The sequence below is a fragment of the Mesitornis unicolor genome, unplaced genomic scaffold (genome assembly GCF_000695765.1).
Source record: "Mesitornis unicolor isolate BGI_N332 unplaced genomic scaffold, ASM69576v1 scaffold10708, whole genome shotgun sequence".
NCBI classification, from domain to species: domain Eukaryota; kingdom Metazoa; phylum Chordata; class Aves; order Mesitornithiformes; family Mesitornithidae; genus Mesitornis; species Mesitornis unicolor.
Window position 1 is genome coordinate 51,194 of NW_010202550.1, and position 22,938 is coordinate 74,131.

At 37.8% G+C, this 22,938-nt stretch overlaps 1 protein-coding gene across 1 annotated transcript in view; it reads left to right on the forward strand.

The window, feature by feature from the left end:
- Positions 1–22,938, forward strand: part of MPP7 (membrane protein, palmitoylated 7 (MAGUK p55 subfamily member 7)) — a 68,342-nt gene that overhangs the window by 42,763 nt on the left and 2,641 nt on the right. The window contains exons 10-13 of the mRNA XM_010190433.1: positions 12,284–12,454; positions 19,233–19,313; positions 21,131–21,224; positions 22,320–22,428. Of these exons, the coding sequence (XP_010188735.1) occupies positions 12,284–12,454; positions 19,233–19,313; positions 21,131–21,224; positions 22,320–22,428 (455 nt within the window). The remainder of the gene's footprint in view (positions 1–12,283; positions 12,455–19,232; positions 19,314–21,130; positions 21,225–22,319; positions 22,429–22,938) is intronic.

Here is a 22,938-nt window from a genome sequence, read left to right on the forward strand (position 1 = left end):
GCTGTTCAGAGATGTCTTTTCCATGAAAATACATTTGTTCTGTATATTTAATGCTAAATGTAAATACTTATTGTGGCAAAGCCATCATCATATAGTTTTTCTAGGGCTTAAAACCCATTTTACTTTCAATTTTGATTTACCATATGTGATTGGCATTGTATGCGGAAGAGGAAATAGTTAACTGCAGCCGAATGGTGTTCATTCAAACAAGATGTAACTCAATTTATCCATAGATGAGTGTCTTGTGAATTGAAGATCATGTTCTGCCAACAAAAGAATTTAAACAGGCTAAAAGAATGAACGCTTTGTACCACTTGTATTTGAAGACCAAACATTTAGGACAAATTTATAGTAGGACTCTTTTGCTTGTTACAGTTGCTGCACAATCTTAACTCTGCCTTTCTTCTTAGTATTTTTCTGTGTTCACATTCGAAACTTGATTGCCCACCTGCAGGTAGTTATGAGTAAAAGCAAAAAATAAACCAGACCCATAGAGTTAAATGAGCACATTAGCATCTTTGTTCAGAAGTCTCCTGTTCTTACAACTGTTAACTTCCTGCTACCACAGAGAAATAAAGGAAACTTGAAGCTGGATGACACTTGAGTCAAGGCCACATGAGACAGAAATGGAAATGTATCTCATAAACTCTTGTTCTGTCCACCACAGGACTATCCTTCCTCATTTTCCAAATTGTCTTGGTAGAGATACTGTTATCTGATGATGTTGTGAGAGGATTAGATTAGATCACCTTAAATTTCCTATAGCATGAACATATACATGTTATTCAATCTACAAAACTCTATAAGATGAAAACCTGCAAAACTGTAAAAATGTCAATTTTTATGTGGGCCATTCATCACTAAAAATCAGGAGTGTTTAATGTGTTCACTGTAATGCAGACCGTTGTACGTCACAATTTCTTGCTTACTAGAGTGAAATAGAATTTAAGAGGTAGTGTAACTTGCTTGTGATAAGAAACTAGAACAGAGCTGCTGGATTTAATTTTAGACTGAGAAACATTTAAATAAGATTCTTTGATGGAAATATAGTTGAAAGAAAGTCAGCAAAAGCTAAAAAAAAATAATTATCTGATGCTGGACTGCTCCAAAGAGTTGAGAAAGTTCCTGGAGTGGTACTGGTTTTGAGCTTCATAAATAATATAATTTCGGTGAGGCCCCCAAAACTACATCCTAATATATTTCAGTTAAAATACTTACAAAAATACAATGTATGTGATATTATAGTTTAGCATATTGGCTGCACTGAAATCTTTCTAAAATGAATAAAAACACCTACTTTCTAACCTTCCATTGATCCTGTGTTTCCTGTTTCTTTTTTCCTCATTTAAGTCTTCATACTGCTTTGTTTCATAAGCCTGTTCCGTGACTATGTTCTTTGTACCATCCTCTCCCTTCTTACCACACTACATTAATTGATTGTATTTCTTCTTTTCTCAGTGTTTTATTTGCTCCATGTTGCCTTAGGGATTTTTTTTTTTCATTTTGCCACTGCTTTTGTTTTCCTATTTCCCATCAGATTTCCTGGACTTTAGTCTCTGTCCTCTTTTAGTCTTCTATTTGTTCCTTCCAGATAAACACCTCTAATTCATTTCTCACCTGACTTCAGTGTAGTGAAACTGTATTAGCTGAGATCTACCCCAATTTTCCATGTCTGTAACTTCGGAACTTTTGGCATGTGTCTGCACATACCTGCTGCATGTGTACAACTGCTTCAAACACACAGAGCTGCATTAGCGGTGAATCACAGTACAAAGTTTCCTGGCAAATAACCTCTCAATTTGCTGGGCACAGGCAATAACCCTGGTGAAATCCCTGATCCAGTTCAAATTGGGAGCTACCTGTTGATGGCTGTTTCATAGCAGCATTAAGGTACAAAAACCCATGGATTTCCCACATCTTTTCATTATATATTATTATCTTCAACCTTAGGAGTAGCCCGAGAAAGCCCAGAGCAGTGTTAAGAGGGAAGATTTTTAACAAAACACAAAAAGTTGAGAACTCCTTCACTTTATCTCAGCATTAAAACTCAGCTTGTAGACATTTTGACTTGTGCTCCCTGGCTCGCTTGGCAATCCGCATGTCTTTAGTTTATAGCATGGATGGATAAGAGCCTTTCCAGCAGGGGCAGTCCAGAAGCCTGTGTTAACTTCAGCTGTTCTCAGCCCTGCTGCTGTAGCTCCACCATCGCCCAGACCTGCAGGTCTCCTCCAAGCGTGGAAATGGTCAGGGTTGTGAGTGTACACCTGTGTGTTCATCAGACCTCTTTTTCACACCTGGTTCAGTCTCATGTTCAGAAATGAGGACTTGTCTGTTACCAGTGAGAAAATACCAAACAGAATACTTTAAAATGCACAGTCACTAGTTAAGTCAAGTAACTTTGTTGAATTCAGGAGACTTTTTAGATGCATTGACGTGCACTGCTTTTGAATGTTACTGACTTTTTTCAGGAGGTACTTTTGCAGCGTACTGAAAGTCATAGAAATGGAAGTTCTGTCATATATATTAGGAAGTGTAAGAGGTTTCTCAGTGCAGAGGAGAAAGGAATAGTACCTGAAAGCCAGCATTCCACCCTAGGTCCAGCTTTAGGGCATTTGTCACTTTAAGAATTGGGAACTTTTAAGGTCAGGAGAGGAAAAAGAATGCAACACTTCCACTCTCAACTCACAAAGCTGTTGACACTTTTAAGGCATCAGATGTGGTCCCCCAAGCAGTGCTCACCTAAGAGGACTTTCCAGCCTGCTAAAACCACATGGACACCTCCAGTGTAGAAATAAAATTTAAATAGGATTCAGAGATGTCTTCCACATTAGTATTTTTAAACATAAGTCCTCAAGATAAAGGGTACCAAGAAACGATTCTGCAAAACAGTATTATTAACCCTGGCAGAAAAGACTCTTGTATCCATTTCATGACATGAAATGGGAAAAGCTCTTCCATGTCATCAGACAGGCAGAGAGGTTTGACCTCGCCTTTGTTTGGTACATTAGTTACTTGTGAAAGATTTTAATATCTCTTGAATTATTTCTTCATATTCTGAGGGAAGACATGCTTCATGGAAACACTGAAATGTTTACATTTTAGGCATATTTATCCAGATTCCAAAGGAAATTTGAATGAGGTATAGATTGTAAAATCTCTATGTAAGTCTAGACCTTAGTATAGAATATCTTTATGAACAAAAATTCATTATATATATTTTGGTTTTGTGTAAAAGCCCGAAGATGATTGTAAAAATATGTTTTCCACTATCAAATTTATTGACTTACTTAGGTAATCAGAAAGTAGATTGATTATATTAGAATAGTGTCAGAGAAAAAAAGAGAGTATATAAATTGTTTCAGCATTCTTTCAGCTACAACTATAGACATTAAAAAAAAAATTAAAAACCTCTGTAAAGGCAACCTCTCCAAGTTCCAAGGGCAATAGCAGCTGTTACTGTAAGTGCAGAAAAATAATGAGATCATGTTCATGGTAGTGATCCTCAGAAATTCTCAGTTAAGACTGATTAAATGGCATTAACAAACTTTTCATTTAATACCAAATTGATCCTTCATGACAACTAGTTAAGGTCATTGCTACCAAATAAATGGTGGATGAATCTCATATAGGAAATGTAAAGTAAGTGTAATATTTCAATGTCTTTTTAGGTTCTTTTCTAACTGAGTGTTGTTAAACATTTAAGTTAAACTCAGTGCCCGTGTGTTGGTATATGCCTCAATATAATAGGTGCTATGAAGAGGATTTTAGACTAGCTTACATAGCTAAACGTTTTCCTATTTATGAAGTATTAAACAATAATACTTTGTTTTTTTGGCTGAACTAAGATGAGGAAGCGGTTGAGTGTGGTAGGTGCATTTTTCTTCTTCTATTTAAGTTTTCTTTCTGAAGTTATGTTTTCACTCTATTTAATGATTTCCTTTCTTATTTTTCCTTTGTGCTTCTCAGAGGAAATTGAAGGTACATGTACAAAAGTTTCCCTGCATAGCCCAATAATTTTATTTAGAGAACATGTGTTTAGAATTAAATTGAATTTGGTCCAATGTTTCTAAGAGATGTTATACATATAATGCTTCTATATTGCCACCAAATACATTGAATAATTTTTAAAAAGTGGATAAAAATACCAGAATATTCCTTGTTGCTTCATGTAAAGATGAGTCATTTGGACTATTGCTTTAAACTGCTTTCTCTCTCTCTCTTGAATTTTTGAAGGATATGTATAGAAAAGTATCATAAAATAATATTAGCAAAACCTGGGTGGGCTGGGGTGGAAAAAGATGTTTTTGACTCAATTACATGGCCATGAAAGGTCTTGCATTTCTAATTAGTACTGAAGAAGTATTTCTCTGAGATGGCAGAAAGTTCATCCGTGTTGTATCATCTTTACTGTTTTCCCTCTGAGTGTAGCCGGTTACTGTTATGCTTGCAGCATATGTTAAAGTAATAGCAGCTGATCTCTTGTATTTTTTTTTTTTACTTAAGAGGCCTTTGTTTATAAAGGCATTAGAAATTGTAGCTCATATTTTTGATCAAAGGGCCTCTGGCATGTAAAAATATACATTGTAGCTATTTTATATCAAATGAGAGGATGTGTTTTTGATCAAAAACCTTTCTGTCTAATCCAGTGAGCCAAAACTTAAAGCTAAAGTCTGATAATGTATAATTTACGGAAAAAGCTTGATTTACTTCAAATACATTTTGCTTTCTTTTAAGTGGCATCATATTTTCTATTAACTGATAGAGTGTGAATAATACAGTATTAGAATTCTTTTTAGAATGTTTGCTGTCATCACAACTTTTGTTTGAAAAGGCTAAAAGATCAGTGTGCATGCTGCAAAATTCCAGAATATCTCCAGCTAAAATATAAAACAATAAATGTTGTTTTATGTTTTGAAGAAAGTGGCTTATTGAAGGCTTTTAATGCTATGCTTTGTACAGTTGTCATTTTTGAAAGTAATTTCTTCTGTATTTTTTGCTGGGCTTCTAACTATTCTGCTTTATTTCTTGGCTCTTATTCTGTATGCTTTTACCCTTCGTCCAGAAGATGCTGAATGTGCTGGTCACAACAGTGGATCCTATCTAGGTGAGCAATTGGTTACAAAAGACGATTTCTTCCTTTCTTTCAGCTTCTTTTCCCTGGAACTACTGTGTCCACTTTGCTTTTGGGGGTAATCTGCATACAAATATCCTTACTATGCATGAGAAAAGCATGAATATTAAGGTTTTAAAAATGGCTCATTGGATTTGACATAAAGGATTTATGTAGTGTATGCCTTTATATCTGGTTAAACATAAGCTACTGAAATACTGGTTTGATTTTTAAGTCAAAGTAAAAAAAATATGAATTTGGGAAAAATACTGACTTTAAAAGAATATTAAGTAAGCAGTGTGTTTAATGAAACGAAAAGGTTACTGTATCGTTAAAACTATGAGTAAGACACACTTCCGTGGTTTTGTCCAAGTTTTGCTTACACCTTTTTTCTTTGTACATGTCTGTCTAACAATTTTGGGAGAATTCAATGAGAATATGAAGCAAATTTGCAGGCACCAGTTCTTTTTCCACATTACAAAATGAAATAAGTCATAATAACTCAATAGCTTAAATTTAGCTTTAAAGCTAGTCTGAGCTCAATGTATCATTGCAGGGAGGAGGGGAAAAGGAAAAAAGAGTCCTTTGGCTTCTGCTTTGAGATTCCAAATTTCAAACAAAAGTAACATTTAAAAAAGGTGAATGTTCCATGATAGGTTTCAGCTTTTTAATTTGTGCCATTTTAAAAGCTATGTAAAAATATTTTAGTTGAAACTGCCCAGAATTCCTGCCAGCTGAAGGCTGGCTGGAGCGGGTTTTGTGGCAACCAGCCCTTTTCCCAAGACTTTCATCCTCCTACTACAAGAGGAATGGGAAGAAACTTGTCAAAGTGCATTAGTACATCCAAGCCACGAGGCTCAATAAAACACCCTAGACCAGTACTGTAAATTAGAGATGTTTTTTGTATTGCATTATACTGTTTTTAAAATGTGGTATATAAACTCCATCAGGAACACACAAACTATATAACTGAAACTACTTTGACCTCTTTCTAAAACCTTAGTGTAATATAATGTCATCAGGTATTTGTGGAACTAATGGTCATCTGATCATGCTGAAAATAAACTTCCTATATTAGTTAGTAAATCAATTGTGTTAATGTTGAATTGCAGTTGTACTGAGAAATTGAAGTACATTTGGAAAATGATACTTTGGATGTGATTTCAGACGAACTGCTTTCCTTATCATATCTCTTTGAAACAGAAAAGATCTATTTTTTCCCCCATCTTTTTTTTTTCCTATCTACAAATACAGAGCCCGTGAATTCTTAACATCAGACTATCATGGTTTTGCAGTCAGACCTTAGTGGGCTGCTGCTTTACTTGAGAATGAAGATAGCAAAACAGAATCCACCTTTTCTTGGTGCTGTAGCCCTTTCAGTGAAACGTTGTGGTCAACAGTTACCAAAAAGGCTCAGTCATCTAGGAAGATGTCTTGAGGAAGAAGCTAACGTTCTCCCAGATGCAAGAGAGCAAAAAACAATGGGATGTGGTTTACTTGAGCAAAAACTTTAAAAAAATTATTAGAGAACTACTGTACAATGCAGACAATGATTTATCTCTTGAGAGCTTCCACGCGGTGAGTGCCTCCATCAGTCCAAAGGTGGTACCTTCAGCCTTCTCATGCTGCCTCTGTGCTGTTGGAAGTGAGGTGTGGGAATATCTCCATTTTTCTGAGTGCACATCTTCTTGAAAGGTGATAAACATTTGTGGCACCCCTTGATTACTAAGTAACTGAGAATTTCTAAGCAAGACTCTTCATTGTTGTAACATAAAGTCTTGATTAATCATACCACACTGAAAGCAAAACCTAAAACATTGTCGTTGAAGGGCTTGGATAACACCCAAAAGTTCAGGGTGTCAACTGTCTATATGTTGTAACCTGTCACAAAAGCAAGGTCGTTTGAATGAACTTAATCACTGATGAAGGAGTTGATCTGTATTGCCTTTCATTTACAGCAGGTTATGTTCACACATATGGACAGTTAGTATGAGGTACGTTGAAGTATGGTATATCATTTGTATGTCCAAATTCTGGAAACCATTTTCAAAGTACGGATACACCAGTTACTTCCTAAAACCACAACGACTAGGTCATGATTCATGCCACTTTTAATAGTATGTAATCAAATCAGGTGAACTACAACAATTCTAATTTCAATTCATGAATTTTCAGTTGATTTTATGGCTTATTATGGGTTTAGGGCTCTGTATTTGTTGGCACGTCAATCTGTGAAGCAGGATATTCTGTGAACATCTAACCCTCTCAGGAAGGATATGTGCTTTAGACCCACACGAGATGGTCATGAAGAGCAACAGAAGAGGCAGCTTTCAGAAAGCGGATTGTCTGTACCATTTGGGGTCAGATCTTCTATGTCTGAGGTTATCCTGCTATTCATTTGAACCCTCCCCTCTAAAGAGGCTCAGATAAATTTCATGTTTTTTCACCAAATTCTAATATTTAAGTCACAGTATAGTATTGTATGTTTCTGTAGTAATTTCCTGAGGAATTGCTGGGGAGAACATTAGGAGTTTGCCTTTGCCAAGCTTAAATTCTAGTTGCATTACTTGAACCTTTATGAACATACAGTAAATATAGAGGAATATCATCTGTTTACTATTCTCAATTTTGTCTTAAAAATCCAGACATAATCTAAATTTTTATGAACCCTGTCTAAATGTGCAAGCTGGGAATCTGTCCAGAAGCAGGGTAAGAAATCTGCTCTGTGTTTGTGCAGTTCCTGTGTAACAATAGAAATACTTGGTATATGAGCCACTGTAAAAAGTCCCAATATTGGAGGGAGAAAAAAAAATCCAGACGTATCTAGTAAAAATACTGTGTTCATACAAACGTAGATAATTCACCAGTAACATTCTAGAATGCATTTACAAATAAACAGCATTTGTTCACTCTAAGTTCTGTAAGATTAGACTAAACTCACCATTCTGGAGCCTTAACTACTACAACTTCTTCTTAATTGCTGAAGCATAGTGAATTTAAATTACAATATTTCCTGTTAATGTAGTGGCTCTGAGTTTGAGAAATTAACTTTTTACTTTAATGAATATATTTGGATTTAAATTCACACAACAGAGTCACAATCTTTTGTTCATTTCTTTAGGATAATATAATTAAATCTAAATAAACACAGCTTTTTACATCAGCATCCTTTTAAAATATTTTAGGGGAGACAGGTTCCTGCTTTGCCTGTTTTCAGTTTGGATTTGTGTGTGAGGTCCAAGTGAATTTCTCCATGTAAATGTGAGGTTGTGTTCTGAGATGACCAAATGTATATTGTTAGTGGTTAAAAGAATAATCACACTTTCTGCTAGGGTTTTTAAATTCTTTTTCTTAGAGATGCTAGTAGTTTCTCTTGGATTGTTGTTGGGCCTTAATTAAGATTATTGGTAGCTGCTTTTGATTTTTTAGGTTGGGAAGTGTTACAAGATTTGGAGACATTTGTAGTTTGAGAACATTTGTTCTTCATATTTCCTTCCCAGCACAGTTCTTATTTCACCAAACCTGTTACATTCCAGCGGTAGTTTATGGGTTTGCATGTTCAGTGAGCTTCTGGTCATGCAGCTGAAAGCAGTGTGCTGATGCAAGCTTCTGAATGTTCAGAATTTTATGTTGCTTTAGTGACAGAATTTTCCCCTTTTACTTTATAGTCTGCATACTTGGCAACTAAGGTTAATCTCCGCTGATATCCGTATTCCACAAACAGTGTAGCCTGCAGCTTCTTTCATATTCATTGAAGTTTATATTATCAAATACTCTGGGCAAGCAATTCTTTTTCCCTTTTTTCTTTGTAGGAAATTACTTTTAAGCTTAATCATTTTATAGAAACCTTATTTTTCTATTGCATGTCAGTATTGATTTTGTTTTTCCGTAGCAATTTTCACTATCTTTTTAATGATGCTCTATTGCTAGTTTAAATAGATGAAATTTTTTTCATGTTTCCTAAACTTTTAAATATGCAGACATTAGCAGCATATTTTTTACTCGTTCATAAATGGTTTTATTCCTTGCAAGTGTAAAGTTGTTGCAGTTCATCTTAACCTTTTTGCACAGTCATAGCTGCCCAACATATAATGCAATTATAAATGCAGAGTTCCATAAAATATATTAACGGTTCTTTATAAAATAGCTTCTGAAGGTCATAGTAAAGTTAAGCCACATATGCAGGGATGTATAATGGCAGACGTGAGAGACGGAGAATCATGTTTCCAGGAATGCAGTAGCAGTGTCATAAAAATGTTGGCTGTATTTGAAACAGCCTCATCCTTTCTCTCTGCACTGTACATTTTCCTTGGTTTTCAAAGCTGCTTAAAACAAGCTTTCTTGGGTTTCTCTGTAGGGCTATTCAGATGGGCTTTGAGGCACACTTAAAACAACTGTCAAATTGACAATATTCTTAAAGTGACAAAGCAATCAGCATACCCCAGGTTTGTAGTATTCAGTGGATTTACAGTGTCTTCACCAGCACATGGCAGAGAAATCAGCCATACTGGAAGTCTGCTTCATTATCTCTGGCTCCCATGCTTGTTTGTTCTTTTCAATTAGCATTGTAGCTTTTCGGTAAAGTTGAAGTCCCATGCTGAACCTTCTTAGAATACAGGACAATATTACTATTTTAATTTTACCAGTGAGTTTCAGTCACAGAAATATCAAATGTTTTAACCTAGGAAACCCATGTTAGCAGTTGAACCGTATGAGCTGAGTCTGTGACGCCCTGTAGGCCACCTGTAAAAGTGACAAGGGACAAACCAGCCTGGAGACAACACTGAAAGATTTTCTTCTTTTTCTTCCTTTTGACACAAAAAATCCTCTGGTTTGGTTTGGGTTTTTTTACACATTTAAGAGAAGATGGAATGACGATTCTTAAGTAACCCACCACCTTGTAATTTGGTAATGAGATCTCAATAAAGTCAATGGAGAAAAGAGAAACAAGTTACAAAGGCTCTTCTTAAACCTAAAAGCATTGAATATTGAATTGATATGAAGATTTTGCAAAAAGGATATTTTTCCTAAAGATTCTGCAGCTGGACATGTAAGCCATGGTTAAGAAGCTGTTGGTGACAACGCTCTGAGGCAGCTACACAGAGGTACAGAGCTCTTGATATTTGTAAAGTCAACACCAAACTGAAATGGCGACTATTGCTTTATTTTCGTTTCGTCTTTGCTCTTGCTTTTTACCTTCTCCAGGTATGTGGACTTTTGATTTTTGTGACAAAGCTCTTTATTCTATCAACCATTTAATAGCAGAACAATTTTCAGCTTGCTTTTAGGGTAACTGATTTTTTTAATCAGGAGCCTTTTAGATTAGGATTTAGGAAACCTTTAACCCACTTCATGTGTCTGTATTGTTAATGTTACTTTTAACCTTTCTTTATATAATTGTCTGTACAGTGAGGTGTAGTTATGTAGCAAGAAAATGTCCTCATGTCACCCTAAAGCAGACACAATCTCCCAGGCCCTCTCTTGGGAATGCATGCCCATAGCTATCAGCACCGCAACTGGGCTTTTCTGACTGCAGTCACTTCAGTGCTACTGTTCTTTAAATAATAAAATAACATAGTTCAGTTTAATTCATTATGTTTTCAGATCTCATATTTTGGTCCTTTTTCTGTCCCTGACCATGTCCTTTTCAGTCTAGACAGTACTGTAGCTCTTAAAAATATCATCAGCCTTTTCTGTCAGTGCTGGCTCTTATATCTTTTTTCACTGATTTTCATTTTACTTATTCATATTTTGAACATAAATGGACTGGCATCACTGTATTCTCAAAGAAATTTTTCTTCCCTTCTTGTGTGTATAACACATGTTCTAAATTCCCATAGGTGTAGGGGTTCACATCAAAAAATAACTTGGCTAACATCCTCCATGATCCAGGTTCTGCAAAGATTTATGCTAAGTGGAACTGTGTGTGTGCAAAATGCTAAGCCTGCAACTAAACCTTGCAGAATTTTGCTTCAGATCTAGTTCTAAATATTTGCAGAACTGAGTCTTGAATTTGCCAGATACTACCTTTGAAGAAAAAATTGTAATATGATTACTTCTCAAACACCTAAACATAAGTGCTTTTACAGGTTTATGAAAACATACTGCTGAAAAATCTGGGGTCAGCAGAAGTTTACATGTGTTTACTGTCCTATGAATTGTTCTGGACATAAAAAAAGGTGTTGGGATTTTTCCAGTATTTAAAGTGTAGTTTGTGTTTTACTGTATTACCGTCAAATAATGAGATCAGCTTTGCAGTCCTTCTTTGCAGTCCTTCCTGTATTTCCTTCTAGAAAAATAGTAGTGCCGTGGAGATACCACTGAAATGTAATGTAATACAATGTAAAGAATTTGTTTGAAAAACTGTAAAATAACCATTAACAGAGGAGTAAATTAGTTTTTAACATATAGTGTAGAAGAGGTTTTTTTGTGCTGTTCTGCTTGAAAATGCCTATGATTATATCCTTTGAGAGTACTTGTGGAATTTCCAGTCTTCTAGACAGGCACTGTAGATGTCACATTGTTGATGCAATTGTAAATGCAAATTTAATATGAATATTAACTTTTAATTTCATGCTAACATATCTAATACTGGTACTGTATCGTCTAAGATGTTTCATAGTGCTTCAGAATTTAACCTTGTTCGGTTTTATTTTTAAACATCTTTGGGAAAGGTTTTGTGCACTTTTTTAATGCTATCAGCACAGAGCTAAGCACAAAAAAAATTGTTCAAGGAGTTTGTTCTTTAACTCTTTCAACCACCAGATGTGTTTCTGCCTATGTTGTATTTGATGTCTGTGTGCCATGGTGATTTAATAGAAATGCATTAAGTGTGGTATGAGAGTCCAGATCGCATTAATTTCCTTGTGTGTATATATATACTAATGTATAAGATACAAAATTATCTAAATATGTTGAGAACTTATTGCAGTTATATTTTACAGCTTGTTGTTGCAACTGTTATGATTTAATTAGTAATCTTAATTTTGCAGTTTAAATAGCCACCTGATATGGTTTAAAACTGCAGGAAAATACCGTTCTAATGACCTGGCTTATTAAACATATGATCGTTTTTTACTCCATGCACCACCTCAAATGTTTGGAAGAGTCTGTTTTCAAATATTTTGAGAAGAGTTATTTTCTTACTTTGAAAAAATCCTGTTCTTATTGCAGCTGGTTTTAGAAGAAGCTTTCGTCTTAGCAGAAAAGATAAAAAAACAAACAAATCTATGTATGAGTGCAAGAAGAGTGATCAATATGATACAGCAGATATCCCAACATATGAAGAAGTTGCAAAATATAGACGACAGCCTAATGACAAATACAGGCTTGTCATTTTGGTTGGTAAGTTGTTTTCTTTATTTTTGACCTGGCAAAACAGAGGAGCACTGATTACCTCAGTGCTTACCACAGAATCATTCAGACAGGAAGGGATCTCAGGAGGTCACCTGGTCCAGCCTCCTGCTCATCAGGAATAACGCTGAATTCAGAGCAGGTTGTTGATGTTGGGTTGTGGAGGGTTGTCTTCCCACCACATCTTCTCTTGTCTTCCCACCACACACCTCAGTAAAGATGTGGCCTCCATCTTCTCAACAGGTATCAGAAGGGGTGCTGGTGGGTCTCTGTGAAGCCATCTGTTCTCTGAACTAGCCAAGCCCAGTTCTCTCAGCCTCTCCTCACAGGTGATGTGCTTCAGCTCCTGACTGTCTTGGAGGCTGTCCACTGGCTTTGCTCCGGTTTATCAACATCTTTCATGTAGTGCAGGGCCCATCATGAACAGAGCATTCCTCACAGGGTCTAACAAGTGCTGAGTAAAGGGGAAGAATCATTTCCTGCTGTCTATGGGCTAGGCTTTTACTGATACAGCCCAATCATCTGTTAGCCTTCACTGCTGCCACTGTGCACTGTGACCTTAGGCTCACTGCCCACCTGGAGTCCCAGGTCCTTTTCATGCAGGCTGCTCTCCAGCCAGGCAGTCTCTGGTCTGCAGTGCTGTGGAGCTTAGTCTGTCTCAGATGCAGCGCTTTGTATTTGTCCTCAAATTTCACAAAGTTCTGCCAGCCCACGCCTTTAACATTTCAAGTTCCCTTGAGCAAGTCACTTGCATTGCACAGTTTGACATCTGCAAACTTGATGAGGGGCCATTCTGTGTACTCCTCCAGGTTATTAATAGAGATATGAAACAGTGTGTCCCTAGGGTCTACCCTGGACCCCTAGGGAACTCCAGTTGTAATAAGTCACCCAGTAGAGTATGGACCAGTAACTCCTACCCTTTGAATATGATCATCCATCCAGTTTTCCTCTTATCTAGTAGTCAGCCCATCTAGACAGGAGTTCCCAGTTTGCATGTAAAGATGCTTTAGGAGATCACATTTAAAGCTTTGCTATAACAAAAGGAGATGACATTAAAATATAGCTACAGCGATTACTAGTCTGAACCTGGCAGTCAAGCTGTACTAAAACTCATAAGAATTAGGTCAGTGTTCTGCTCTTAGAGATAATCGAGATATCTATATGGAAAAAAAGAAGGAAAAAAGATCAGAATAAATACCTGTGTTTAGCTAAGACAGAATATATGAGTGGAAAGCAATAAAGCCATCTGTTGTGTTAGAATGAGTAAATGAACAAGTAGGGAGAAAGGTAGATGAGAGGTGGATTTCTGTAGGCCAAGAATGGATGTGAACATTGCTGCAGAGGTCTCAAGATGTCACCCTTAGTCAGCTTTCTGTTCTTCTATAAAGCTCTCACTGCCATGGGTGTCCCACGGCATTTATTGTCTAACCAAAATGCATTGCTTCGGTCTTCTAAAATAAGAGAAAGTACATGATCTTAAATTTTTCAGAGGTAACCACTGGAGTACCAATGACTAATGAGTAACGTCTCATTGCTCACTGTGTCTTTTGCAGTAGCACATAGATTGATGCTTCATTAGTAAAATTTTCTCCATCCTGAAAGCAGCAGAGCAGAGAAATATGACCCTCTTTCAGGGACTGTTATGAACTGTTGTGTAGCTCTGTTTTTATATCGCTCATATTCAAGGGAACATTAAATTTAGTTTTTAATAAACAGTTTTGTCACTCTCCAGCACTAAAATTCAGCCACCTACTAGTGTGATCACTGTGAGATTGTGGGCTATATACAACAAGTAATAACGTGGTTGAGTTGATTTTACACTTACATCAACAGAGTGCAGTGCAAAAGTGTGATAAGTAGACTTTTTATAACAAATTGCATATGTCTGATCTAAGGAATACCTAGAGATTTCATCTGATTTTTATTATAATAAATCAAATGAAGAAAGTGTGCTTTTCCAGTAACAAAAGCAGTTCAGAAATTTATTGCAGACTTCAGTAATTCTAATGTTTTCCTCTGGATATTAAGAGAAGCTAAGTCTGGCCAATACCATAAAAGTGTCTTGGGCAAAATGTGGAAAAACTCGCAGAGCTAAGCAATGCAGGTATAGTAGAAGAGAACACATTTAAAGAAGCTTTTTGTGTGCCAGTAGCAGCATTCAATATAATTTGACAAACATAATTTGAATATTATTACCAGGAAACAAAGGGACAGATAATTAATTTGTGACTGTAATTGGTGAGGGCATTAAATGTCCATTGTGTTTTGCTAGGCCTAAATATATTATTTACTGTTAGAAGGTTTCATTAGGTTTTGTTTTTCCTGTTTTTAGGAGGAGGGAGTTTGACAACATTGAAATGGAAATTCCTTTTGGCTTCATTTTAAATTGGTCTAGTCTAATTTACAGGATGCGAATTGCACACACAGTAATTTTTAGCACCCCATAGTGTGATACAGTCTGAAGTTCACGTAGATGTATTGGTTTGTCAAGATTTTACCTTGTCTGCAAATGTAGGTTCATGAATAAAATCTTGCATGTCCTTGGTGCTAAAATAACAGATCATCTGAAGCAGTAATGATACAGATGCTTCTGCTGTGCTTTTAGTTGTTATGAATCTGATGAGTCTGCTAAAAAATAAAATTATCCAATATCATGTCACCAGTCTTTTTCTGGTAACTTACTGTTCCCAGGCCACCAATCCTCAAAGTCTTCCTTCAGAAATACAACCTGCATCCTCAGCATGATGCCTTGCAGCCCTATCAGGCAAAGGCAGAATAGTTTAATATGAAATGTAGTATTTAGACACCAGAATTTTCATTTACATTAGTCCTGCTCACAAAGGCTTCTGCTTCAGTAACTGTGAGGGCTAGACTAGCACAAATTTTATCTCCTAAGAGTCAGAATGGTTGTGCTGTGTACTATAGGTTTGTACAGCGTAGTATCAGCTAAGTCAGAGATTTTTGAAGGGGCAGTGCCAGGATAAAGCAAAGTGAGCAGTAACAAACCATGAGCGTTTTCCCCAGAATGCACGCAGTTATGTGCACGCAGCGTTATCACCAGAGGCATGCAGAGCCTTTCAGATGCTGCAGTCACCCGTGGTGACGCATCTGTCCTAAGCAGGCAGCGGTAGAGGCAAGGACCAGTGGTTTGTAACCACAAAGAAGCAGTTATTACTGGTGTGTGACGCACTCAGAAAAGGCTCTCTGTCTCTGAACTAGGCTGCCAGTACTCCCCACGATGGTGTCCTTCTGGTCACCATTGTGAAGAAAAGGAATCTGGGACTGGAAAAAATTTTTTTAAAAAAACCATTCTGTCACCTCTGGTTTTATCATGAAGGAGCTATGTAGAGGCCAAGTCTTTCTCAGAGCAGGAGAGGATGAAATGGAAGTGGCTCCTAGCTTTCTGCATCTCCTGACTTACCCTTAACGTGTTCAGTAATGGCTTGCAGAGATTTAATAGATCCACAGCAGTAGTGCAGGAAAATGGCCTAGCATGGCGATACTACTTCTAGTAAGCCGTCTGGACGATGTCAAGAGAGACCTAGAATTGCTATCTTCATTAAACCTTCCTGGTGAAGGCATGGGTATGTCAGCATGGCTCAGGGATGAATACATGGGATGCAACATATTAGCTAGCCTTGCCCATGAGAACAGCAGTATAAAATCACTTTGCCTGTGCCAGTGAACAGCTAAAAATACACTCCCACTGCTAGTTTTAATTTACTGTAACACAAAAATCAAGGTTCTGTTTCTTACCACAAACCTCGTTGAGCTACAGTTGGACGTGCATGTGCAGTCATTACAGTGTGGTGATTAGTAGTACCAGGGAAGGAATAACTGAGCACAAAGCCCCTGTCAAGGCACATTTTCTACAGGGTCTTTATGATCCCATCAGGGATGTTGTCACCTAACTCCCAAAATCTTTTCTGAAAGACCAGTTTTGTTTTGTTTTGTTTGTTCAAGTAGACGTCTAGGAAGTCAGTATGTATCTATGGGTGAAGAGTGGCTGGTTGGGTTAACCCTCCTGAGACCTGAACTTTCATCAAAGGATTTTTTCAGTTTTCTTCAGACATGTCTGAATGATACAAAGTTGAATGCAAGTTTTGAGGATTGGGGGTTTAATTCTGCAATTGTCCCTCAATAAAGTGAGGGAGGCACTACAACTCATTTGTGCGGGATTTGACCAGTTCATAGCTTACATGATTCCACATGCAACAGCAAGCAACATAAATGTTCCTTTAAAAAAAATGAACAAAACATCTCTAAATCTGTAAGCATAACTCTAAATATTGCTGCCTGGGGTGATTTGTAGTAAAACAAAACTGTGCTACAGTCATGGATCCATACATTCCTGGCATTTTACTAGAAGAATCTGGATTGTCCTTTTCAATCCTAATGCCTTATTCTCTTCAGGAGTTCAAATCAAGTTCGGATTAATAATTATTAGAAAACAGCATGTTTCTCTGTTGCATCAAAATGAAAAGAATGTTAGAATAGAAGTGAACATTACACTCGGGAGACATAGTGTATAAATCAGCATTATGGATGGCGTTGCTAATTAGGAATCAGCCTTTGGCATCCATATGCTACAGTTATGAGAACTCTGCAAAGACAGCACTGAAAAAGAAGGATCTGCACCTTCCAGAAGTTAAATTTAAAGATTATTTTAAATAGTAATCTGGAAGGAGAGACAGAGTAATAGTGAGGTTGTGGTCTGGAAACAGATTTGATAGAAGTTTCCAAAGCATCTGTTGCAGGAAGTGAAGCCTGGTTCCTTTATATATATAAATACAGCTAAAAACATACTGTTGATTTGACAGCATGTAGACAGAGGAAATAATATTTGTGTAGTTTTGATGGGGAAAATATTTTGCTTGAAAGGAATACAATTTTTTTTACGTGAACTCCACTTGTTTCATTCCACTTTGCGAATTTTAAGTACTTTTCCTATAAAAATCCATATTTGCCATAAATAGCTATACTATTTTAAAAGGATTTTTTTTTATAAGAACAGAAGTTATACCATTATCTACATGACACATTGCTTTCCTCTGCAGACATGCACCAGTAGAGGCTGCTGTACACCATATTAAATAAACATTTATATATACTGATAGATTAATTTACAGGCAGGTCAGAGACAGAACTTGAAATGTAGTTGTATGTTTAACTTATGTAAACATATAAAAATTATAAAGACAGAAAGCCTAAGATTTTACAGAGAGACCATAGTCTGGGGATGGTAGCAAAGTAGCAAGCATTTGCTTTTCATCATTACGTGTTTCCAACTTCAGACAGGGTGGACGGTGATTTTTACAATTAGGCACTTGAAGGTGTTGAAGCATCCATCTTTTTGATACCAGACTCTCACTGGTAATTAACCAATATAGCACTATTTCATTAAGTATTTCTTAGGTTTTTGTATTTCCGATGTCTAAAATTTCTCTGTTTTGCAGAGACATTTACAGTCCATACATAAATGTATGACTTTTACTAGAAGAGCGGGAATTTTCCTTAAAACCACATGTATTATCCTGTATTATTTGGGATATGGTTCCAATGACTCACTCTCCTCTGCATCCTGCTGCTGACCTGGCACTGCCAAAACGAAGCTGCTGCACCATCCGAAATGCCCAAGCACGCGGAGCTGAGCTCCCTCCACACACCCATGATGCCATGGCCCCACCACCAGAGGGGCTGGGCAGGCTGAAGCCCTGTGTGAAGCCTCCTGGGGCAGGCAGCCATTGCCCATGGAGCCTTTGAGGCCTCACAGGACAAAGTGCCCTCACTGGGACCTAAAGCACTACTGATAAATGGCTGAGAGTTAGGGACAACCTAGAAAGCAAGAGGAACGTCTGCTCAGCAGCTTCTAGGGCAGCAGTACTCATATGGAGGGGAGGAGATGGGTCCAAAGAATTCTGTGTAGTCTTTGTTTCTTCCTGCCATCCTCCTTCCAAGAGTGGTCTCTCTTTGGCAGCTGCATGAACAAGGAAACATTTGCTTTGGACCAGTTTACAGCAGGCAGGAGATGAGCATAGTTTAAAAGAAAATCAGCAACAAAGAAACCCAAACATCCCGAACGGGTTGTGACCTGGGGAACGCTGCCCTCCCTCTCCTCATGCGATGTCACCCTGGCCCAGTCAAAAGGTGGATGGTGACAGCTATGGCCAACCCAAGGCCGGGCGCTATTCCTGCCTGCAGCTGTGGCTGGAAGGAGTACGGTGCTCCCAGGGCATGGGGAGAGAGTGGGAGCAACGCCCCATAGGAGTGTCCAGTGCAGACAAGGGATGCAGGAGCTGGAGGAAGTAAGGAAAAGGCCACAGTGACCCATGGAGCACAGAGGCTTTCTGGGAGACTGTGTGCATGCCAGCTGGGGTCCTCTGGTCTGTGAGTTGGGGATGTTCTGGCAGAATGAATAGCCAAACCAGTTGTGCTGGAAAGCCATAGGTTAGGGTTGCAGGGGTCTGTGGCAGTGCTGAGGTTGGAGATAGGTGCTTGCTGAGGGTAGCTTCTGTAAAAACAAAAGTTAGATCTGCTGTCAGCTTTTTCACTGATTTTTCCTCAGTAGCAAAATCAGCGCAGAGCAACTGCCAACTCATCCCCTGAAATTTGTCAGCGCTGTGTATTCAGCATGGGCATTTCCAAATGACTGATTAGAAGGCAGTATATATTACAGCTACATGCTACGTTGTCTTACCTCGGAGAGTGCTTACACCTGGAGACAAAAGAGAATGAGCTGTTGGGAAATGGCACAATTTTTTTCTTTCAGGTCCTGTGGGGGTTGGACTGAATGAACTCAAACGGAAATTGCTGATCAGTGACACACAGCATTACGGGGTAACAGTGCCACGTAAGTGCAAACACGCTTCTGTTCTCCTAATGCTCTTCTTGCATTATTATCCTTTATTATCCCCTTACCTTAAGGAACTTTCAAATTCGGGTCCCTAAATGCATGCTTGGCATCCAAATTACTTTTCTAATTTTTGAAAGTGCTGCTGCAGTTGTATTTTAAATATCACTGATTAAACTGATAGCATGTTTTGGCTCAGAGGCACTGCAGTAGACTTTTAGTACAAGTTTAACATGATTGATGTCAGCGAGGTTTAGTAAATGAAACTCAGCTGGAGAACACCCTGGGTTTGCTGTAAAGCAGTGAAACGTATGCTGTTACCAATGCTTGCTTTCAGCAAAATGGCCTTTCTCTATTAACCTGAAAAATGAAGACTGATGATAAACAGTTTAATCCTGTGAATAAATGAGTTAAATCCCTTTGCTCAGCTTCAGAAAAGGAGATTTGGGGATTTTTTCCTTCCCCCCCCAATCCAACTAAATAGTGTTACTTCGTATAACATTGAATAAAGTTGTTCTGTTTTAACTTCTACAAAACCTTATTGGTGTTTTTTTAATGTGGAGGACTTGACAGTTTTAGTTAGAGTTTCATTCCTTGGTTTGCTTTCTACTTGTACTTGTGCCTCCTATAGAGATGGTTCAAAAATATGGGTCCAACATGCTGAATCTTGGAGATACTGCCACAGGGGTATTTTTGCATGTGCAGGTATCCTATAAAGTATATATATGACTGAATTAGCTAGGTAGAAAAATGAATACATTTGGTTTTGGCAAGCCATTTCATTTGCACATATTTGCTTCAGCTGGGTATTGAAAACAACAACAAAATAAGCCAGATGTTCCCAAATATTTAACACACTGAAACATATGCAATCATTTGCCCAGAAATATTTCTCTAGAAATTGCCAGTATTCATCAAGCTGCCTTCTCTCTTTTCTCTTCCAAATTTGTGGTTATAATTTAAAACAAACATGTAAAGAAATCCCTCTCCCTGAAATTCAGTAAGTCAGGACTTGGAGGGAGAATGGCGGTTCTTGTCTTGGAAATGTTCCTCTTTGTGACAACCTACAAGGAGTTTGATGCCAAATGACATCCAGCACTGTGTTTCAGCAAGGAGGTTGTGTATGTTCTTATGTGATGGAGGATGCATGATGCTGTAACGTACAACTTGTATTAAATGGGACTTTTGAATTAGTTCATTTTCCATAAGTGGTAACCCCACGAGTAAGTTGCATTTATCAGCAAAACCTCTGTACCTATTACTTGAAGGAAAGAAGTGCAAAAAGCTACTGAAAGAAGAAGAAATTAATTTTTGATGACCAGAAAAAGAAAAGCATTAAAGCATAAAACTCACACCCTATTTTTTTGTTATCATGCTTCACATACTATAGCTCCAAGTGTTGTTAATGAACATAGCATTTTATAAATCAGGTTGGTGAACTTTGTTTCCCTTTCTGGTCTCCTATGCTAACAAGTTTAACAAGTGGTGAGGCTGGGGTAATTGTTATCCACTGCTGCTCCTTTTACTATTCAGCTGTCCTCATTTTATTGGATTTTTCCACTAGTTAAAAAAAATGATAATCTGATACTTGTCCAGTAGTTTTTTTTCTTCCTTTTCCTGCACACTTTTAAAACTCAATCCTGTCACATGCTTGTGTGCTGCCTACCAGATCCAGAGCAGCCTGATGTCCATCAGAAGTGAGGGAACCGCTACGCTTAGTATTGCGCAAGAGTTGGGTGCTTTTCAGTGTTTCCTGAACTGGTTTGCATTATATTGTTTTGTGCATCTTTTCTTTTTTTCATTTAATGGAACTGCAGACACTACCCGACCAAGGAGAAGCCAAGAAAGTGATGGTGTCGAATACATTTTCATTTCCAAGCACTTGTTTGAGACAGACGTACAGAATAACAAGTATGTTGAAGAGATTTTAACTAGAACTGCAGTTAAAACTGGCTTTATTATGAAATGATCCTGGTTTTAATTTTAGATAATAAGTCAGAGTGGGTATAAGTTGCAGTGATTTGAAAATGTGTTAAAATTACGTTTTGATATATAAGCAGTTCAAAACAGCTGGCAAAAACACAGAGAAAAAAACCAGCAGCATGTGCAAACACCACTGTTTCTAATCTTCCAATTATTTCCAGTACTTCAGCTCATGAAGAAACCTCTGAAATTGTAGGTCTTCAGGATGGAGGAGCACTCATTTAACAGGGCATCATCTGTCATAGCAATAAAGCATTGCTGCTCTAGGAGGGGGGGCCCGGGAAGTGCTGCAAACGTGCCTGAGTCAATGTTTGCATAGTTCTGCTCTCTTTCAGGCAAGGAACTTCCTCTGCTCTCGAATTTAGAGATCTACAGTGAAGCCCTTGCCTGTAAACCCACCAAAAATTAGACTAAAACAAAGACAATGGTAGCATCGTGCTCTCCAGCAGCCTGTAAAATATCATGGCTTGAAATTCTGCCCCAGTGTTTCAGAGGGCAAAAGTGTATTAGACACAAAGCTGTGGGTTTTATTGAAACTTCAAACTGTGCTTTGCATTTTTGGCAAACAGTGCTTGTACTTTTATAGCACATAACCAGCCGCCTTGGTTCCATTAGCACCATTGTCGCTCCACCTCCTCTTCTGAGACAGAGAATTTGGATATTCTGTAGTGTGCAATGAAATTTCAGTAGTTTCTATTGTTTAGCTTATCCACTGTTTTATTGCGTTGCATTAGTTCAGAAAAAGAGGTGATGGAAAACATTAGTGGGCTGTTGGACTACAGTACTTTTTTCTCTTTAACTGTAACACAAGCAGGTGTTACTGATTTGAAAGTGGTAAAGTAGAAGATTTCTTAAAATTGACATGCTGAAGTACTTGACAGCATTTCCTTTATAAAACATGGTAAAACTCTCATGTAAAGTAAAATATTTGTGCTCCTGAATTAGATCTTATAAAGCCAAACTAATAAGGATTTTTCTGGAGAAAATGGAAATTATTCCAGTTGTTTTCATCTTCTGCCACAGGTTTATCGAGTATGGCGAGTATAAGAACAACTACTATGGTACAAGTTTAGATTCTGTTCGGTCTGTTCTAGCTAAGAACAAAGTTTGTTTGCTGGATGTGCAGCCCCATGTAAGTAAGCATGTCTTTTGGTCTCTTGTAGTTCCCTACGTTGTATATTGGGATGCCAGGGAGAAAATGTTTCTAAAAGTAAATTTTGTTCCACACCGAGTGACTGTTGGGTGGGCTTGCTGGGTACCTTTATCACAGCAAGACTCTAAAAGGAAGAGAGGAAGGAAACTTAGAGATATTGGCAAGTATTCAGCTCGGTAATTAAGTGAATTGAAAGCCTGCAGCATAATACCTAAGATTTCATTACAAAATGCTCCTATATTTTCATCCATCTTTCTGCTGGTTTGGGTTAGAGGTTCTCTCTGAAACTTCAGTTCCAGAACATATTTGAGCTATCACCCAGCCCTGCAGCTCTCTCTCCTGTTTAACCGGGCTGTTCATGCAAAGGGTTTCCACGCAGGGTGGACACGAGTCAAGGAACACACTAAATGTGTTGTTGGCTGGATAACGGTTATGAACATTTTTCTCTGAACCATTTGTTCTTGCGTTGACCTTGCCTTTCAGCCCTGC